This window comes from Sycon ciliatum, chromosome 1, assembly GCF_964019385.1.
Source record: "Sycon ciliatum chromosome 1, ocSycCili1.1, whole genome shotgun sequence".
Lineage (NCBI taxonomy): Eukaryota > Metazoa > Porifera > Calcarea > Leucosolenida > Sycettidae > Sycon > Sycon ciliatum.
The window spans coordinates 59,858,972-59,877,191 of NC_088643.1; the positions used below are offsets into that span (position 1 = coordinate 59,858,972).

Here is an 18,220-nt window from a genome sequence, read left to right on the forward strand (position 1 = left end):
TCGCAGCCTTTTCGGACCAAAACCAGTCGACTCAGCGTCCAAAAGACTACAACATATGGGCCAATCGCGGTCATCCGTGCTTTTATAAGAACGAAATGGCGCTTTTAGTGACATTTTGCATACAAATCCCCATCTAGTAGGGCGCAGTCACCCAGTTTCGGTGGAAGTGCGCGAGTTCGATTGGGATTCAAGTAGGAAGGGAGCGTCTCAGCTTTCTCGGACAAGACCATTCGACTCAGCACCCCGAAGACTACAACTGGTGAAATTTTAATTTTTGCCTTAAAGGGGAAGTTAAGGCAAAAATTAAAATTTCACCAGTTGTAGTCTTTGGGGTGCTGAGTCGAATGGTCGTGGTCCGAGGAAGCTGAGACGCTCCCTTCCTACTTGAATCCCAATCGAACTCGCGCACTTCCACCGAAACTGGGTGACTGCGCCCTACTAGATGGGGATTTGTATGCAAAATGTCACTAAAACTAAGTAAAAGCGCCATTTCGTTCTTATAAAAGTATGGATGACCGCGATTGGCCCATATGTTGTAGTCTTTTGGACGCTGAGTCGATTGGTTTTGGTCCGAAAAGGCTGCGATGCAGCGTTCCTCCTTTATTCCCAATCGAACATGGTTGAACAAGGGGTCACGTGCTCCTGCGTACACCAGTCACCTGGTCACCGTGCCTGCAGGGTACAACTTACTAGCGTGTTTGACCTTTTTTGGGTGCAGTCCTGTCACTCGAGTTGAACCTTGGTGTCAAAGTAACGTTGTACCCTGCTGGCGTGGTGACCAGGTGATTTGGGCACCCAGGAGCACGTGACCGCTTGTTCAACCCTGTTCGATTGGGAATAAAGGAGGAACGCTGCATCGCAGCCTTTTCGGACCAAAATCAGTCGACTCAGCGTCCAAAAGAGTACAACATATGGGCCAATCGCGGTCACCGGTGCTTTTATAAGAACGAAATGGCGCTTTTAGTGACATTTTGCATACAAATCCCCATCTAGTAGGGCGCAGTCACCCAGTTTCGGTGGAAGTGCGCGAGTTCGATTGGGATTCAAGTAGGAAGGGAGCGTCTCAGCTTTCTCGGACCAAGACCATTCGACTCAGCACCCCGAAGACTACAACTGGTGAAATTTTAATTTTTGCCTTAACTTCCCCTTTAATGCTGCCTGGGCCCGGGCCAAGGTCAGCCTGAAGCAAGTGCAGTGCCTACTACTATAGTAGTAAGTTAGTAACCACTTCTGAAGTTCATCATGATCATGGGGGCCATCGTGATCATGGGGGCCATCGTGATCATGGGGGCCATCGTGATCATCCGTGACTTGTTTGGGGGAAACACTAACTTGATCATCCCTGACTTGTTTGGGGGAAACACTAAAACTTGATCATCCACACAATGGCAAAACCCCAGAAGAAGATTCAAAACTTAGTACAGCAAATGTAGGCAGCCGAATTACACAACACGTCTTGCGGCAGTGTTGATATACAATCATGTACATGTACATGTAGATGAAAAGAAGTCTATGAATACCCACCATGTAAATTGTGATGCCCTCACGTACCCGACCGGCGGTTATCTGCCGGCTCGCCATAATGAGCTTCGGGACCTTCTGCGTAAGTTCTGGCCGGCGTACTGCAGTGCAGGAGCTAGGTACTGCCCAATGTCGAGATTGAGCCACGTTTGCTCCCACTACATAGTGAGCACATCTCTGCCGCCTCGGCTAATCGTTAGCCAGAGCAGAGGCACGCCTAGACTATGTCATACAGGCTAGGGTATTCTGGTCGCAGCAGCCTTTTTTGATGTAAAAGTCACTGACCTTGAGCCGTCCTTGCTGTCTCGTCCCGAAATCCTTAGCCACCTGAGGACAAACGAGAGAATGAAGAAGGCGGCGTTTGATGCCCGAGTGGAGAGAGCATCACTTTTAACATTCCGTCAGCAAGTCGATGCACTCCGGAAGAAGGTCAGTGCACAGGTGAATTCATTTCGGCGCTGCCGCACCATGTTGACCAATGCAACCAGGCGCACATTTTATCTCTCTTTTGTCCAGTCTACACTGGAATACCGGTATGCAAGCAAAGCTTATGTACAAGCAATGCTTATGAAGTTATGTACACAGTCTGCGACAACATGAACATGATTCTCTCAGTCACCGTTCATTGCGTACTGTATTTGGCTACCCGCCCACCGCAGATGTTCAGTGTATTCTGTCTCGAGAGTCGAAACGACCTGACACCGTGCACTTCTATGCCGCCTTTTCTGCCTTGAAGCGCGTAGCCGCACCTGCACAAGGTCTCAAGACTCTCTTGGACTTGTACTCCCACGAGCCTTCTCTCGATTTGGTTATTCCTCTCTTTCTTTTTTAGAACGCTGGAACTCAGTTCCGGCATCCGTCCGCCTTGCTGCTTCACCAATGATAAATCCGCCTCGGGGTCGGGAGCCCTTTTTCAGCACATTGCCGCCGTCGGCTGTGTTGACTCGGGCAGAGGAGTGAGTGCCTTCGCCTTTGCATGCCAGTAGGCCATTTGCCATTTGGGTAACAGTTTCTTGTCACGCTTTTGTGTTCAACTTTAATACACCTAAGTGATAGTTAGATCTACTTCGAAGTACATTGTACATCTGCTGCGTAGACCTACAAAACGTAGATCAACAAGACTACATGCGCCAGATGCGAAACCTATGCCTAGGCTATGGCTATGGTCACGCCTATGCTCGAGACTGTAGTGTTGATCCCCTGAGCTGAGTCTCCGGGGAATGGGCCCAAACCAAGACTAGGCAAGAGGCAGGACTAGATAACGGGTCTTTGCCCATAGTGCCATACTACATGATTGTACAATGAGTATGACTGTAGTACAATGATTATGTAGATCTACTACTACCCGGTACTACATGTACTGGCACTGCAGTGTACTGAAGCCTAGCGCCTGTGAAGGCAGTGAACAATTTACATGGTGAAGAGTGATGATGTACACCCGACCTATGTACCAGATGTATAAGGCTATAGGCTATACTAGTAGATCTACGCCTTGGCCTGGGCCATCCATGCTCCCCCCCCCCCCCCCCCCCCCAGTAGACCTGCCTGCCACCAGCACCAGGCCATGAATCATGTCATTGTCATGATCCACACTCCCACTCTTTATGCTCGGAGTCCTGTGTAGTTCATGACATAATACATACCGGTACTCCTACGATCGCATTTGTCTAATGCAGCTCAAGTAGCAAACCATTCACTGAGTCTGTAACTGGCCTCTTGCCAGCCATAAGAAAATAAAAATACTACAACTTAAGTCATGTAGTACACTGTAGTACCCAATGCTGTAGTAGTACTCAGTAGTGACCAGGTACTAGGTGACAAGTAGTGGAAATACATCGGAAGACCGAAGCTGAAGAGATGCCTGTCCTTGCGTGACGCCGTGAGATCATCGCATACTTGAATAAGTCTTTACTGGAGACGATTATGGTCATTCACGGTCAAAGCCAAAACTGCCAAAATGTAAAGCATCACCAGTCCTTGACGTGATAACACACAACGCAGCGACGCCCATTCTCAAACTCGAAGTCGTCCACGTAGTGTTGTTTGGTCGTGACTTCAACTAAGGGGACCTCATTACTTCAGGCTCATAAGTCTCTCGAACCCCGTGGTCGTGGCAGTGAGCCGTACATCTGAGCACCAACTCCAAGCACCTGACTCCTGAGACACTGAGCCTAGACTCTAGTCTGTACTGACTACAGACACAGCAGTGTCAAGAAGTGCATGACATTGTGTTTAGATCTACATGTGGACTGCATCAAAAATTGTTGTGCTTCTATTTCTAATGATTCGTAGATCGATCACTATTGTCTGTCATGTACCTTGTGTACTTCATAGCGCTGGGCTAATGAGTATGATCATGATGATAGGCGACTTTCCGACTCCGTTGATCCATTTTCTGTAGAATATTTCTTTGCAATCATTGGATGTGGCGGTGTTGCAATCATCGATGCGGCGCATCCATGTAGCTAAGCTGGCCTAAGCGAAAGCAAGAACTACAGCAAGATTAGCGTAGTAAAAAGCCGACAACCGTTTGGCGACTGACAGCGCTCAATCTGAGACGAGCAGAGCTCGAGCTATCTAGGGCTGTCATCGTCGCGGTCTGTTGTGTGACTGGCACCTCCGCAACAGTCAACTCCCTGCCATCGTAGCGTCCGCTCCGTCTTCCTCCGGGTAGCTAACGTTACTTTCCGGTGGCGAGACTTTCGATCCCGCGCGCGTGAGTGGATATCCCCCGACGTAGATCTAGTCGTTGTCCGACCGTGCTCGATCCGGGTTGACGGTCTGACTGGCACTACTGGCTAGTAGTACAGTACTACTACTATTGGGTTGTGTATCTGGGCGATCATCGTCAGGTAACCTATCCGTGTTACCAGTGTTACAAGTAACAGTTAGTTGCTTATGATATCACCGCGTCACCTCTGAGGCTCTGTGTTACAGACCCGTACTGCCGTAGTTCTGGCCGTGTAACGGTGTAAACCCCGTGTATGTGCAGTGACATGGCTGGTTGTGGTGCAGCAACTGCAAGTGCGAACAGACCGCCGCTGAGATCGCTGCTGCTGGCCTTGGCCTGGTTTTGCAGCGCCTGTCAGTTCTCTTTACTGCTCCATGGGCATGGAGCTCGCGGTCAATCGCTGGATGCGAATGGTGCGAATGTGTGTGGCCAAACTGCAACGTGAGTTGGACAGAAGTACTACTACTACGGAGTAAAAGTCTGTAATACCATCACCATGGCATGGGGCATGGTATGATCCCTCGGCACCAGTGTGGCAGTTGCTAAAATTTCGTACTCACCTAATCCTGCATGAGTGATGAACATGGGTGTTCCGGTGATGAACTGACTGAGTAGATGACAGGAAGGGCTTGAAGTAGGGCAATCAAGTTTTAAAACGAAGAATCGGGATGCTGTGGGCAATGTGGTAAAGTGCACTAGTGTTGCACGCACACACGCACACGCACACACACACACACACACACACACACACGCACACACACACACACACACACACACACACGCACACACACACATACACAAACTTGATCCCTTCTTGCTCCATAACTACAGGTATGACGCAATGCCGGACTGAACCTGCACTCAGTTACCACTGGCACGGAAGGGAGTATGGGATTGATCTCTGTGACCGCTTATCCCACGTCCCACATTGGACTAAAACACCTCTGCTGAGTCCGTATATACATTACATATGGGAATTGCCTTTAGTTATTATACAGTATGCAGTGTGATATTGCATGCCATGCTAGTGTGTAGCTCTGTTCTTTTTGTCAGCACTCCATTGCATTTCATTGCATTTCATTGCATTTCATTGCATTTCATTGCATTTCATTGCATTTCATTGCATGTACTAAACATAGCAGGTTAGTTTTAAAAGTGAGGGTGAATCCAATAGAGAATACATGTTGTAAAGTGAGGGTGAATCCAATAGAGAATACATGTTGTAAAGTGAGGGTGAATCCAATAGAGAATACATGTTGCGCGGGGAAGCACATCACAGTATCACACAAGCCTGGTGCCGTCACAATGTCATTCGTGCGTACAACAGTGGAGACCAGGGAGTGGTAAAATAGACGTACCGGGGTATTTCACTACTATTCGCTGGTCTCCAGTGTGTAGGCATCGTGAGTAGAAGTAACGTGTTAACGATGCTGCAGGTGTGACATGTTGTGCATTTCTGCAGGTCCACTGTCAGCGTGAGGTCTTCATACGCTCAACCGTTCACAGTCCGGTACACCACGTGGTGCAGTTCGATTTTCAGCGGCTTTCGCTGCACACGATACAGGTGAGATGCATGCAATACCGGCAGCAGAAAGCTGTCCACTCCTTCCCCTGACAGTCTTCATCATGTTACATGATTTAGTTCAGAGCACGAGATAAAATAAAAATGTGAGTGACTGCATCATTGCCCTGCCATTCCGGCACAACAGTGTATCTCACACCACCATACAGTGACTAAGCTTCTCACTCACCACCACCACCACCAGTGACTCTGAGAAGGTGAGAACTCACCTAGCAAAGTTGTCAGTTGTCACGTCACTGGGGAAAGGCTCCCATATCCATGGCACACGGGGGAAAGATTGGCGTGCCAGCAGCAAGGTTTGTACATCGGCAAGGGCGTCAAGTTTGGCACAGCACTCCATGTATTACAGCTAAAATCTGTCGCTTATAAGAACCCAATGTTCCGTATATTTATCATCACTTGCCTGCACTGCTCCTTCAAGAGAAAGCAGCTTCTCCAGATTCATGGTTTTTTCTCTATAAGTACTGCTGAAGAGATCTTGGTGTTCTGTCTGCTTTGCCGATCTCTCTCTCTCTCTTCAAAATTCCATGTTGCTGTGACCTTGGAAGTCCCGCAGTAGACCCTGTATTGTCGGTCTGTGTTGAGCAGTGGACCTGGCATATTATACTTCGAAGTACTATGTTGAGCAGTGTCCGAACTTGTGTTCTTCCCCACTTTGCCCTTCCGGTGTCTTGTTGGCATAGACACCTGAAAATGGCATTGGACTTGCATTTCCTAAAGTTTGTCGTTGATCTGTGATACGATGATCTCCGGTCTCGTGCCAGATGTAACTGCTCTTTGTCTTACATGCAAGTACTTGATTGCAATATGCATATGTGTGTGTGTGTGTGTGTGTATTTGTGTATGGATTGTATGTGTGTGTGTGTGTGTGTACGCTCCGTGAACATAGGACGGAATATCGAGTAGCGTACAGAACCACCACGCACTTGCAGACAGTCACGATACCTGTGTGCTGTGCTGGCTGGCAACAGAGTGGCTCCAGTTGTACTATACGTAAGTAGGCGTGTGTTGCTTGGACGCTTTTTTAAACTCTACTCTCATACCTTGGTTATCCGGACCCCGAAGTTACGGGCACTTCGGTCTACCAGGCACCCTTTGGACGAGTTTTAGTGTAAATATTGATCTGCTACGGGCACTGAGTGCCCAGTCCTGGACCGCCCGGATAAACGAGGTATGAGTGTACATGTACTAGTGTTTCTTCTGGATTTATCAGTTGTGCTATGGTAATGTGACACTCGATGATAATGACCAACCGGGAGCCCAGTTAGCTCACGGCAAAACTCATACGACAACGTTGATCTCTTCTTGCTGATTTCAACTAACTTTAATAACTGGTCGCAAAAGCAGAGAAAATGCAAACTACTCACAGCTGAGGTAAAATAGAACTTGGGGGGCATCACAGGGCAGTGAGGAGGGGTACGACGGGGGGGGGGGGGGGTAGGGGGTGTCCCCAAGGGAAAAATCTGACTTTTCGGCCAACAGGGTTGATTTTAGCGCTCTTTTATTGCTCTTTTGGATGAATTGTGCGGACCATCAATGCATCCTGGACGAAAAGTGGTACGACCATGGTCATACTGGTTGTACCGTGTGTGTGACGCCCCTGCAACTAAACTAAAACTCTCTACTATGTTTCCATAAGCTCGGGGTCCGTATACGACAGCGTGGTTGGTAACTTTATACGCTGCGCTACAGAGGGTAAAGGAGCCGCAGCTATCGCTATCGGTAAATGTATTTACGCTTTCCAACGGCCGTAAGAGAGTTGGAAAGCTTCGACATTGCCAGCCAGTGGCTATTCAACTCTGTTGTTGTTTGCTGTGTTGTACGGGCGGAGCACAAAGACGCAACAATACCGAGCAGCGCGGCACAAAGCTTGCAATACGGACATAATACACATGCAACTGTTGCATAGTAGAACAGTGTGCGTCAAGCACCAAAAGAGGCAGAACTAATGCTGAATGGAGATGCGGCAAGAGCATTGAGAAGCACCACAGTGCTATCATCCAAGCGAAACTAATAGTGAAAAGGAACAAACGGCAACTACCGTTTGGTATATGGCTATTCACTAGTTCTGGAGCCAATACAACAAAAGCCCTCCTTATCAATTCTCCCCTTCCTCGATATCTTATATCGAAAGTGTACCATAAAGGAGATCTAGGCATTAAAAGATTCCATTGTTGTAATAATAATAAGAAGAACTACAAGTAGTATCACACAGATAACTAATGTCATGTAACAATATAACTCAGGATATACTGAATGGCAATTATGTGTCACTGCGATGACTTCACTTGCATTTGTCGCATACTACAGTTCACAGTGTCACTCACTCTGGTGTGGCTTCCAATGGACACAACCTTGCAATAGGTCGCACGAATGTCTTCCTCACCAACCTTCACCTTCGCTACTCTTCCGTGTCCGTCTCAGCCAGGATAGCACTCGTGCCAATGGTTAGTGCTCTCGCGGAGTGTCGGGTGACAGAAGTAGCATGACATCACCGACTTGAACTTCATTCTTGGGCTTCTTCCACTTCTGTCTAGTGCTTAGACTTGGTAGCCACTCCTTGATCCATCTCTCCCAGAAGTGACGTAGTAGTTATTGTACTCGCCGCCACCGTCGTTGAGGATTGAAGCTGGTATGGGCGACTGCCAATGGAGCAAACACACTATATGGCCAAACAAGAAATTATTGGGCGTGAGTGGTGTCTCATCGAGTTGATGGCTTGACTAATGAGTCAGGGGCCTTGAGTTGATTAAGCTTTCTGCGCCAACAAATGCTCTTGTCAATTCCTCTTCTGTTGTCTCGGCATTTGGATTTATGGCGTAGATGGCACGTTTAGCGGCTCGCACCATCACCTCAAAGGATCCTCCAAAGTGTGGAGTAGCTGGTGAATTAAACTGTCAATGAACCCCTAACTGGCGGTCGTCCGTGCTGTACTGTTTTGATCCAAAGTGTCGCGTAACTCCCGAAGCTCTCTTTGCGCGGCAACAAAGTTGATTCCGTCTGATTAACGCACTCTCCACATGTAGGCATGCAACCAGCTCAGAACACATTGTTTTCTGGTTGGCATATCAGGGATATTGGGCGGAGCAGCTGGCGTACATGAGAAAGACAGGTCGACCTGCTCTGCGCAAGAGCTGTGACCTGGAGCACACATAGTGTGAACGAGAGACGGTCGGCCGGAGCTGCGACCGGTAGTGATTGAAATGAGCCAGCTGCGGAGATAGACTGCCCTCATCCGATATAAGTATATTGACAAGAGTTGTACTGACACTGTGATTGAGGAAATTATGTGGTGACAGTGACGGAGTGGAGGGATGACGGGGAGTCCTGGAGAGCCGGTCAAGCAAGCCAAGTGCATCGGCGTAGTTTGCCCCAGCGCAGAGGAGCTGATGCTGGTGCTGGTGATGGAGCTATGGGCTAGGTGGTTGGCGCGACGACGTTGGATTCCAAGCGCTCCACGCGCTCCAGGAGGGGCTGGATAACACCAATCAGGTCGTTCAAGGTGAGAGGAGCTGGTTGTGGCGGCGCTGTAGAAGTCACCTGGTCCGCTTTGGCAGAGCTGTGCCCATGGGCATGGCTCACACGGGACCTCGCTTTCCGATGTTCTTGAGAATTCGCAGAATTCACAGCCCGCGGCGGATACGAGTAGAGAGCTGGGGGACCGTCAGCTTCAGTTCCATCAGCGCTTGCACCATAACATAATACTCTGGTAGACCACGGCGTCTGACGAATCTGTAGAAGGCGGTGAGGAATGAGCGAGTGTCGAGTCCATAGGCGAGCTGCAAATGCACTGTGCGTGTAGCGAGACAGGTGAACAGACATAGATAGCGCTTCTGCCTCTTTCTGCCGTGCCCTTGGACTGTGCAAATGGACCGGCGAAATCTACTCAGGTTCTGGCAAATGCTCGGAAGGATGGTGTGATCCTTGTACGTGGAAGTGGAGCCATTATCTGTTGTGCAGGCTTGGTCTTCAGCAGCTTGCATCTTGGACACTGTCGTTCCATCTCACACAAATTGCTTCCTGGCGGCATTGATCCAGAATCGTGCACTGATCTTAGCGAGGATATGATTAGTGCCTCCGACATGACGAGCCAACTCGTGGTAGTGCCTAATGATGAGGTGGGTGACGGGATGATGACATGGTAAGATGATTGGGTGCACTGTATCCTCTGGACGATACTCTGCGTGTGCCAGTCTTCCTTGACAGCGCAGTACACCGTTGCCGTCGATCACTGGGTTCATGGGGATTAATTAATTCGCTTCTTGTTTTCTGCTTGCCACTCCAAGTTAATTTGTGAATTGAGGTGATTTTTCTGTTGTTCCTGTATTCGTTTACCTAGCAATCTGCCATCAGGCGTGTCTGCAAGGCTCGACATGTGTGCAGCCGAATACCTGCCAATGTGCACCGGGTTATACTGGCAACCAATGTGCAACAGGTATGTGCGTGTGTAGAGATGTATGTGTTAAGTGCAGTGCTGTATGAGATGTATGTGTTAAGTGCAGTGCTGTATGAGATGTATGTGTTAAGTGCAGTGCTGTATGAGATGTATGTGTTAAGTGCAGTGCTGTATGAGATGTATGTGTTAAGTGCAGTGCTGTATGAGATGTATGTGTTAAGTGCAGTGCTGTATGAGATGTATGTGTTAAGTGCAGTGCTGTATGAGATGTATGTGTTAAGTGCAGTGCTGTATGAGATGTATGTGTTAAGTGCAGTGCTGTATGAGATGTATGTGTTAAGTGCAGTGCTGTATGAGATGTATGTGTTAAGTGCAGTGCTGTATGAGATGTATGTGTTAAGTGCAGTGCTGTATGAGATGTATGTGTTAAGTGCAGTGCTGTATGAGATGTATGTGTTAAGTGCAGTGCTGTATGAGATGTATGTGTTAAGTGCAGTGCTGTATGAGATGTATGTGTTAAGTGCAGTGCTGTATGAGATGTATGTGTTAAGTGCAGTGCTGTATGAGATGTATGTGTTAAGTGCAGTGCTGTATGAGATGTATGTGTTAAGTGCAGTGCTGTATGAGATGTATGTGTTAAGTGCAGTGCTGTATGAGATGTATGTGTTAAGTGCAGTGCTGTATGAGATGTATGTGTTAAGTGCAGTGCTGTATGAGATGTATGTGTTAAGTGCAGTGCTGTATGAGATGTATGTGTTAAGTGCAGTGCTGTATGAGATGTATGTGTTAAGTGCAGTGCTGTATGAGATGTATGTGTTAAGTGCAGTGCTGTATGAGATGTATGTGTTAAGTGCAGTGCTGTATGAGATGTATGTGTTAAGTGCAGTGCTGTATGAGATGTATGTGTTAAGTGCAGTGCTGTATGAGATGTATGTGTTAAGTGCAGTGCTGTATGAGATGTATGTGTTAAGTGCAGTGCTGTATGAGATGTATGTGTTAAGTGCAGTGCTGTATGAGATGTATGTGTTAAGTGCAGTGCTGTATGAGATGTATGTGTTAAGTGCAGTGCTGTATGAGATGTATGTGTTAAGTGCAGTGCTGTATGAGATGTATGTGTTAAGTGCAGTGCTGTATGAGATGTATGTGTTAAGTGCAGTGCTGTATGAGATGTATGTGTTAAGTGCAGTGCTGTATGAGATGTATGTGTTAAGTGCAGTGCTGTATGAGATGTATGTGTTAAGTGCAGTGCTGTATGAGATGTATGTGTTAAGTGCAGTGCTGTATGAGATGTATGTGTTAAGTGCAGTGCTGTATGAGATGTATGTGTTAAGTGCAGTGCTGTATGAGATGTATGTGTTAAGTGCAGTGCTGTATGAGATGTATGTGTTAAGTGCAGTGCTGTATGAGATGTATGTGTTAAGTGCAGTGCTGTATGAGATGTATGTGTTAAGTGCAGTGCTGTATGAGATGTATGTGTTAAGTGCAGTGCTGTATGAGATGTATGTGTTAAGTGCAGTGCTGTATGAGATGTATGTGTTAAGTGCAGTGCTGTATGAGATGTATGTGTTAAGTGCAGTGCTGTATGAGATGTATGTGTTAAGTGCAGTGCTGTATGAGATGTATGTGTTAAGTGCAGTGCTGTATGAGATGTATGTGTTAAGTGCAGTGCTGTATGAGATGTATGTGTTAAGTGCAGTGCTGTATGAGATGTATGTGTTAAGTGCAGTGCTGTATGAGATGTATGTGTTAAGTGCAGTGCTGTATGAGATGTATGTGTTAAGTGCAGTGCTGTATGAGATGTATGTGTTAAGTGCAGTGCTGTATGAGATGTATGTGTTAAGTGCAGTGCTGTATGAGATGTATGTGTTAAGTGCAGTGCTGTATGAGATGTATGTGTTAAGTGCAGTGCTGTATGAGATGTATGTGTTAAGTGCAGTGCTGTATGAGATGTATGTGTTAAGTGCAGTGCTGTATGAGATGTATGTGTTAAGTGCAGTGCTGTATGAGATGTATGTGTTAAGTGCAGTGCTGTATGAGATGTATGTGTTAAGTGCAGTGCTGTATGAGATGTATGTGTTAAGTGCAGTGCTGTATGAGATGTATGTGTTAAGTGCAGTGCTGTATGAGATGTATGTGTTAAGTGCAGTGCTGTATGAGATGTATGTGTTAAGTGCAGTGCTGTATGAGATGTATGTGTTAAGTGCAGTGATGTATGAGATGTATGTGTTAAGTGCAGTGCTGTATGAGATGTATGTGTTAAGTGCAGTGCTGTATGAGATGTATGTGTTAAGTGCAGTGATGTATGAGATGTATGTGTTAAGGGGGGAATGACCCTTCAGATACTCAAAAATTGAAAGTTTCAATTCTGGCTGTTTTGGGTATCCAACTAGGCCAGCGGACCCTATAGGGTGTAGAAACAAAATTTTTGGTGAAACGGACTATTGGTTCCAAAGTTACGACCGTTTCAAATTCAACAATTCAAATGAAAATGAGTACGCACGGAACGAAAATTTGTACAATTTTGCACTCCATGCAGTCGGTGATTTTCACTGAAACCGCGTACTACTAGCGAGTTTTTGACTTGAAATCGTTGCTACTGGATACCATGGCGTACAAGGAGAAGCGCTGAACAGCTTCCTGCCTTGAGAACAAAAAATAATAATTATTATTTGAAATTTGAACAATGGGGAACCGAAGAACGAGCTCGAGTGGACGTTCTAGACGACAGAAAAGGAAATATTTTGGTCCAAAGCCAGCTGCTGCTGAAGTCGACGATGTCGTTGAGGTTCCTGAGGTCGCCAGTGATGTTGAAGTGACTGAGAAGAGCGCGTCCACGCGAAAGTTGAGCAGGAAGCCGGCCTATTTAGCTGATGAAAGCTTTGACAGCAGCGACGGCTCAGATGTGAACTCGAACCCAGACAGTTCTGAGGACGACGATACTGAGGCGTCTGAGGGATCTGGAGAAGAGATAGAAGAGGATTGCTTGCGGAGCAACAGAATTGTGTACCTGAAATGTCTTCAGGAGCTTCTGGACGTGGCCACTGTGTGTAGCGAGTGCAAATCTGGAAAAATAAATATTGTTGACTGCTGCGCTGTTGGCCTCGCATCGGTGGTGCACGTGCAGTGCGACAATGTCTTATGCAGTCACAGTTGGAGATTTAACCTATGCCTGAAAGAGAAGCGGTTCTTTGACGTCAACCGGCGATCAGTGTTAGCCATGCGGAGAATTGGCAAGGGACGTGCCGCTCTGAATAAGTTCTGCGGAACCATGGACATGCCCAGCCCTGTGAACACACATGCCTACACCCGTCACCAGGAAGCACTCGTGATCGCTGCAGCCACTGTGGCTCATAAGAGCATGGTCAATGCTGCTGATGAGGTGAAGGTGCTGAATGGTTGCGACACCGTGGCGGTAACTTGCGATGGCACCTGGATGAGGCGCGGCTATACGTCTCTCTACGGTGTCTTTGCCTGTATATCGTGGAGAACAGGCCGTGTACTGGACATACACGTGAGCAGCAAGTACTGCCAGGAATGTGTTGTGTGGAACGACCGGAAGGAGTCCGGGAGAATTAGTGCAGCTGATTTCACTGCCTGGAAAGGTACCCACACCTGTGGAGTGAATACAGCGCGATCTGCACCAGCCATGGAGAGCGAGGCAGCTGTCATCATATGGAGTCGCTCTGTTGCTGATCGTGGTCTCCGGTATACAACGTACATCGGAGATGGCGACAGTAAGGCATTCAATTCTGTCGTTGAAGCTGACCCGTACAATGGTGTAGCCATTGAAAAGGAGGAGTGCATTGGACATGTACAGAAACGCATCGGCACGGGCTTGCGGGAGCTGAAGAAGACGATGAAGGGTACGAAATTGTCAGACGGCAAGGCGTTGTCTGGGAAAGGCCGGCTCACCGACAAAGCCATTGACACTCTCCAGACGTACTATGGATGGGCAGTGAGGGAGCACAGCCAAGACATCCAAGGCATGGCCCGGGCTATCTGGAGTGGCCTTATGCACCGGTGTTCGTCAGACGACAATCCCCAGCACCAGTTTTGCCCGACCGGTCCTGACAGTTGGTGCAAGTGGCAGTTGGTGCAGGCTGGAGTCAGGGATGAGTACACCCATCGCCACATTCTCCCCAAGGCCGTGTTTGACGTCGTCAAGCCACTGTATCTCCGCTTGACAGAGCGCAAGCTTCTCGAGAGATGCCTCCTCGGAGCCACGCAGAATGCGAATGAAAGCTTCAACGGCGTCATCTGGGGTATGTGCCAGAAGGAAAGCTTCTGTGGCGCTGATGTTGTCCGGTTCGCTGCCAGCCTTGCAGTTGCCCACTTCAATGATGGTGCACTGGCTGTGGAGAGTGTGCTTCTGGAAGCAGACTGTGTACCTGGCGTGCTGACCCACAAAGCATGCCAAGATGAGGATTTCACCCGCATCAGCAAAGCCGATCGCAAAGGTTCAGCAGAAGAGAAGGAGAAGAGAAAGAAGAGAAGAAGGCGAAAGAAGGGCTGGGAGGAGACCACTATTGAAGAGGAAGGAGATACTTATGGACCGGGCAAGTTTTAGTGCAGCTATCTGCCTGCATCGTGATGGTGCTGTATGAAAAGTGCTGAACATACCCTGAATATAGACCTAAATATACCCTGAATTTTCGCCATTTTTAGTGGTTTGTTGACACTCCGCGCAGTTTCCTGGCTCACTTGTACAGAATGGACATGCAAAAGTATACATTTTTGAAATCTGTGTGATGTCAGCTTGTGCGTTTGCCTATGGGCAGGAGATTTCTTCAATCCTGTGTGCATATTCTGCCCATTCCATCCATGAGGAAACTGCGCATGTGCGGTAGTGCAGCATGTGAGAGCTGTACCACTGCCACTGATGTTTAGGACTGTGTGATATTAGGCAAACGCACTGCGTGTACCTGTAATCTAAATATCTATGGCTGAAAGAGATGATTCTGATGAACTACATTCTGATAAAATTGCGCACCGTTTAGCTTTTGTCCGTTGTGCGATAATTATCCTTTTGTTGTCAAATCTTCCAACTTTCTTTAGTTTATTTTCATTCAGAGTGCCATTGATCTGTTGTATGTTATTCCATCAAGACATGGTGAAAATTTCTTCAAGAAATATTGAAGGAAACAGAAGTTGTGGTCGTTTGGACATGTACGGTCCAGTATGGCGTGCGCGAAGGGTCATTCCCCCCTTAAGTGCAGTGCTGTATGAGATGTATGTGTTAAGTGCAGTGCTGTATGAGATGTATGTGTTAAGTGCAGTGCTGTATGAGATGTATGTGTTAAGTGCAGTGCTGTATGAGATGTATGTGTTAAGTGCAGTGATGTATGAGATGTATGTGTTAAGTGCAGTGCTGTATGAGATGTATGTGTTAAGTGCAGTGCTGTATGAGATGTATGTGTTAAGTGCAGTGATGTATGAGATGTATGTGTTAAGTGCAGTGCTGTATGAGATGTATGTGTTAAGTGCAGTGCTGTATGAGATGTATGTGTTAAGTGCAGTGCTGTATGAGATGTATGTGTTAAGTGCAGTGCTGTATGAGATGTATGTGTTAAGTGCAGTGATGTATGAGATGTATGTGTTAAGTGCAGTGCTGTATGAGATGTATGTGTTAAGTGCAGTGCTGTATGAGATGTATGTGTTAAGTGCAGTGCTGTATGAGATGTATGTGTTAAGTGCAGTGCTGTATGAGATGTATGTGTTAAGTGCAGTGATGTATGAGATGTATGTGTTAAGTGCAGTGCTGTATGAGATGTATGTGTTAAGTGCAGTGCTGTATGAGATGTATGTGTTAAGTGCAGTGATGTATGAGATGTATGTGTTAAGTGCAGTGATGTATGAGATGTATGTGTTAAGTGCAGTGCTGTATGAGATGTATGTGTTAAGTGCAGTGATGTATGAGATGTATGTGTTAAGTGCAGTGCTGTATGAGATGTATGTGTTAAGTGCAGTGCTGTATGAGATGTATGTGTTAAGTGCAGTGCTGTATGAGATGTATGTGTTAAGTGCAGTGCTGTATGAGATGTATGTGTTAAGTGCAGTGATGTATGAGATGTATGTGTTAAGTGCAGTGCTGTATGAGATGTATGTGTTAAGTGCAGTGCTGTATGAGATGTATGTGTTAAGTGCAGTGATGTATGAGATGTATGTGTTAAGTGCAGTGCTGTATGAGATGTATGTGTTAAGTGCAGTGCTGTATGAGATGTATGTGTTAAGTGCAGTGCTGTATGAGATGTATGTGTTAAGTGCAGTGCTGTATGAGATGTATGTGTTAAGTGCAGTGCTGTATGAGATGTATGTGTTAAGTGCAGTGCTGTATGAGATGTATGTGTTAAGTGCAGTGCTGTATGAGATGTATGTGTTAAGTGCAGTGCTGTATGAGATGTATGTGTTAAGTGCAGTGCTGTATGAGATGTATGTGTTAAGTGCAGTGCTGTATGAGATGTATGTGTTAAGTGCAGTGCTGTATGAGATGTATGTGTTAAGTGCAGTGATGTATGAGATGTATGTGTTAAGTGCAGTGCTGTATGAGATGTATGTGTTAAGTGCAGTGCTGTATGAGATGTATGTGTTAAGTGCAGTGCTGTATGAGATGTATGTGTTAAGTGCAGTGCTGTATGAGATGTATGTGTTAAGTGCAGTGATGTATGAGATGTATGTGTTAAGTGCAGTGCTGTATGAGATGTATGTGTTAAGTGCAGTGCTGTATGAGATGTATGTGTTAAGTGCAGTGATGTATGAGATGTATGTGTTAAGTGCAGTGATGTATGAGATGTATGTGTTAAGTGCAGTGCTGTATGAGATGTATGTGTTAAGTGCAGTGATGTATGAGATGTATGTGTTAAGTGCAGTGCTGTATGAGATGTATGTGTTAAGTGCAGTGCTGTATGAGATGTATGTGTTAAGTGCAGTGCTGTATGAGATGTATGTGTTAAGTGCAGTGCTGTATGAGATGTATGTGTTAAGTGCAGTGATGTATGAGATGTATGTGTTAAGTGCAGTGCTGTATGAGATGTATGTGTTAAGTGCAGTGCTGTATGAGATGTATGTGTTAAGTGCAGTGATGTATGAGATGTATGTGTTAAGTGCAGTGATGTATGAGATGTATGTGTTAAGTGCAGTGCTGTATGAGATGTATGTGTTAAGTGCAGTGATGTATGAGATGTATGTGTTAAGTGCAGTGCTGTATGAGATGTATGTGTTAAGTGCAGTGCTGTATGAGATGTATGTGTTAAGTGCAGTGCTGTATGAGATGTATGTGTTAAGTGCAGTGCTGTATGAGATGTATGTGTTAAGTGCAGTGATGTATGAGATGTATGTGTTAAGTGCAGTGCTGTATGAGATGTATGTGTTAAGTGCAGTGCTGTATGAGATGTATGTGTTAAGTGCAGTGATGTATGAGATGTATGTGTTAAGTGCAGTGCTGTATGAGATGTATGTGTTAAGTGCAGTGCTGTATGAGATGTATGTGTTAAGTGCAGTGCTGTATGAGATGTATGTGTTAAGTGCAGTGCTGTATGAGATGTATGTGTTAAGTGCAGTGCTGTATGAGATGTATGTGTTAAGTGCAGTGCTGTATGAGATGTATGTGTTAAGTGCAGTGCTGTATGAGATGTATGTGTTAAGTGCAGTGCTGTATGAGATGTATGTGTTAAGTGCAGTGCTGTATGAGATGTATGTGTTAAGTGCAGTGCTGTATGAGATGTATGTGTTAAGTGCAGTGCTGTATGAGATGTATGTGTTAAGTGCAGTGCTGTATGAGATGTATGTGTTAAGTGCAGTGCTGTATGAGATGTATGTGTTAAGTGCAGTGCTGTATGAGATGTATGTGTTAAGTGCAGTGCTGTATGAGATGTATGTGTTAAGTGCAGTGCTGTATGAGATGTATGTGTTAAGTGCAGTGCTGTATGAGATGTATGTGTTAAGTGCAGTGCTGTATGAGATGTATGTGTTAAGTGCAGTGCTGTATGAGATG

At 46.3% G+C, this 18,220-nt stretch overlaps 1 protein-coding gene across 1 annotated transcript in view; it reads left to right on the forward strand.

Moving 5' to 3' along the window:
- Positions 1-3,530: 3,530 nt before the first annotated feature.
- LOC135804655 (multiple epidermal growth factor-like domains protein 10) overlaps positions 3,531-18,220 on the forward strand; it is a 39,182-nt gene continuing 24,492 nt past the window's right edge. Inside the window, exons 1-4 of the mRNA XM_065318577.1 lie at positions 3,531-4,693; positions 5,715-5,816; positions 6,724-6,827; positions 10,174-10,269. Coding sequence (XP_065174649.1) covers positions 4,506-4,693; positions 5,715-5,816; positions 6,724-6,827; positions 10,174-10,269 — 490 coding nt within the window. The 5' untranslated portion in view covers positions 3,531-4,505. The remainder of the gene's footprint in view (positions 4,694-5,714; positions 5,817-6,723; positions 6,828-10,173; positions 10,270-18,220) is intronic.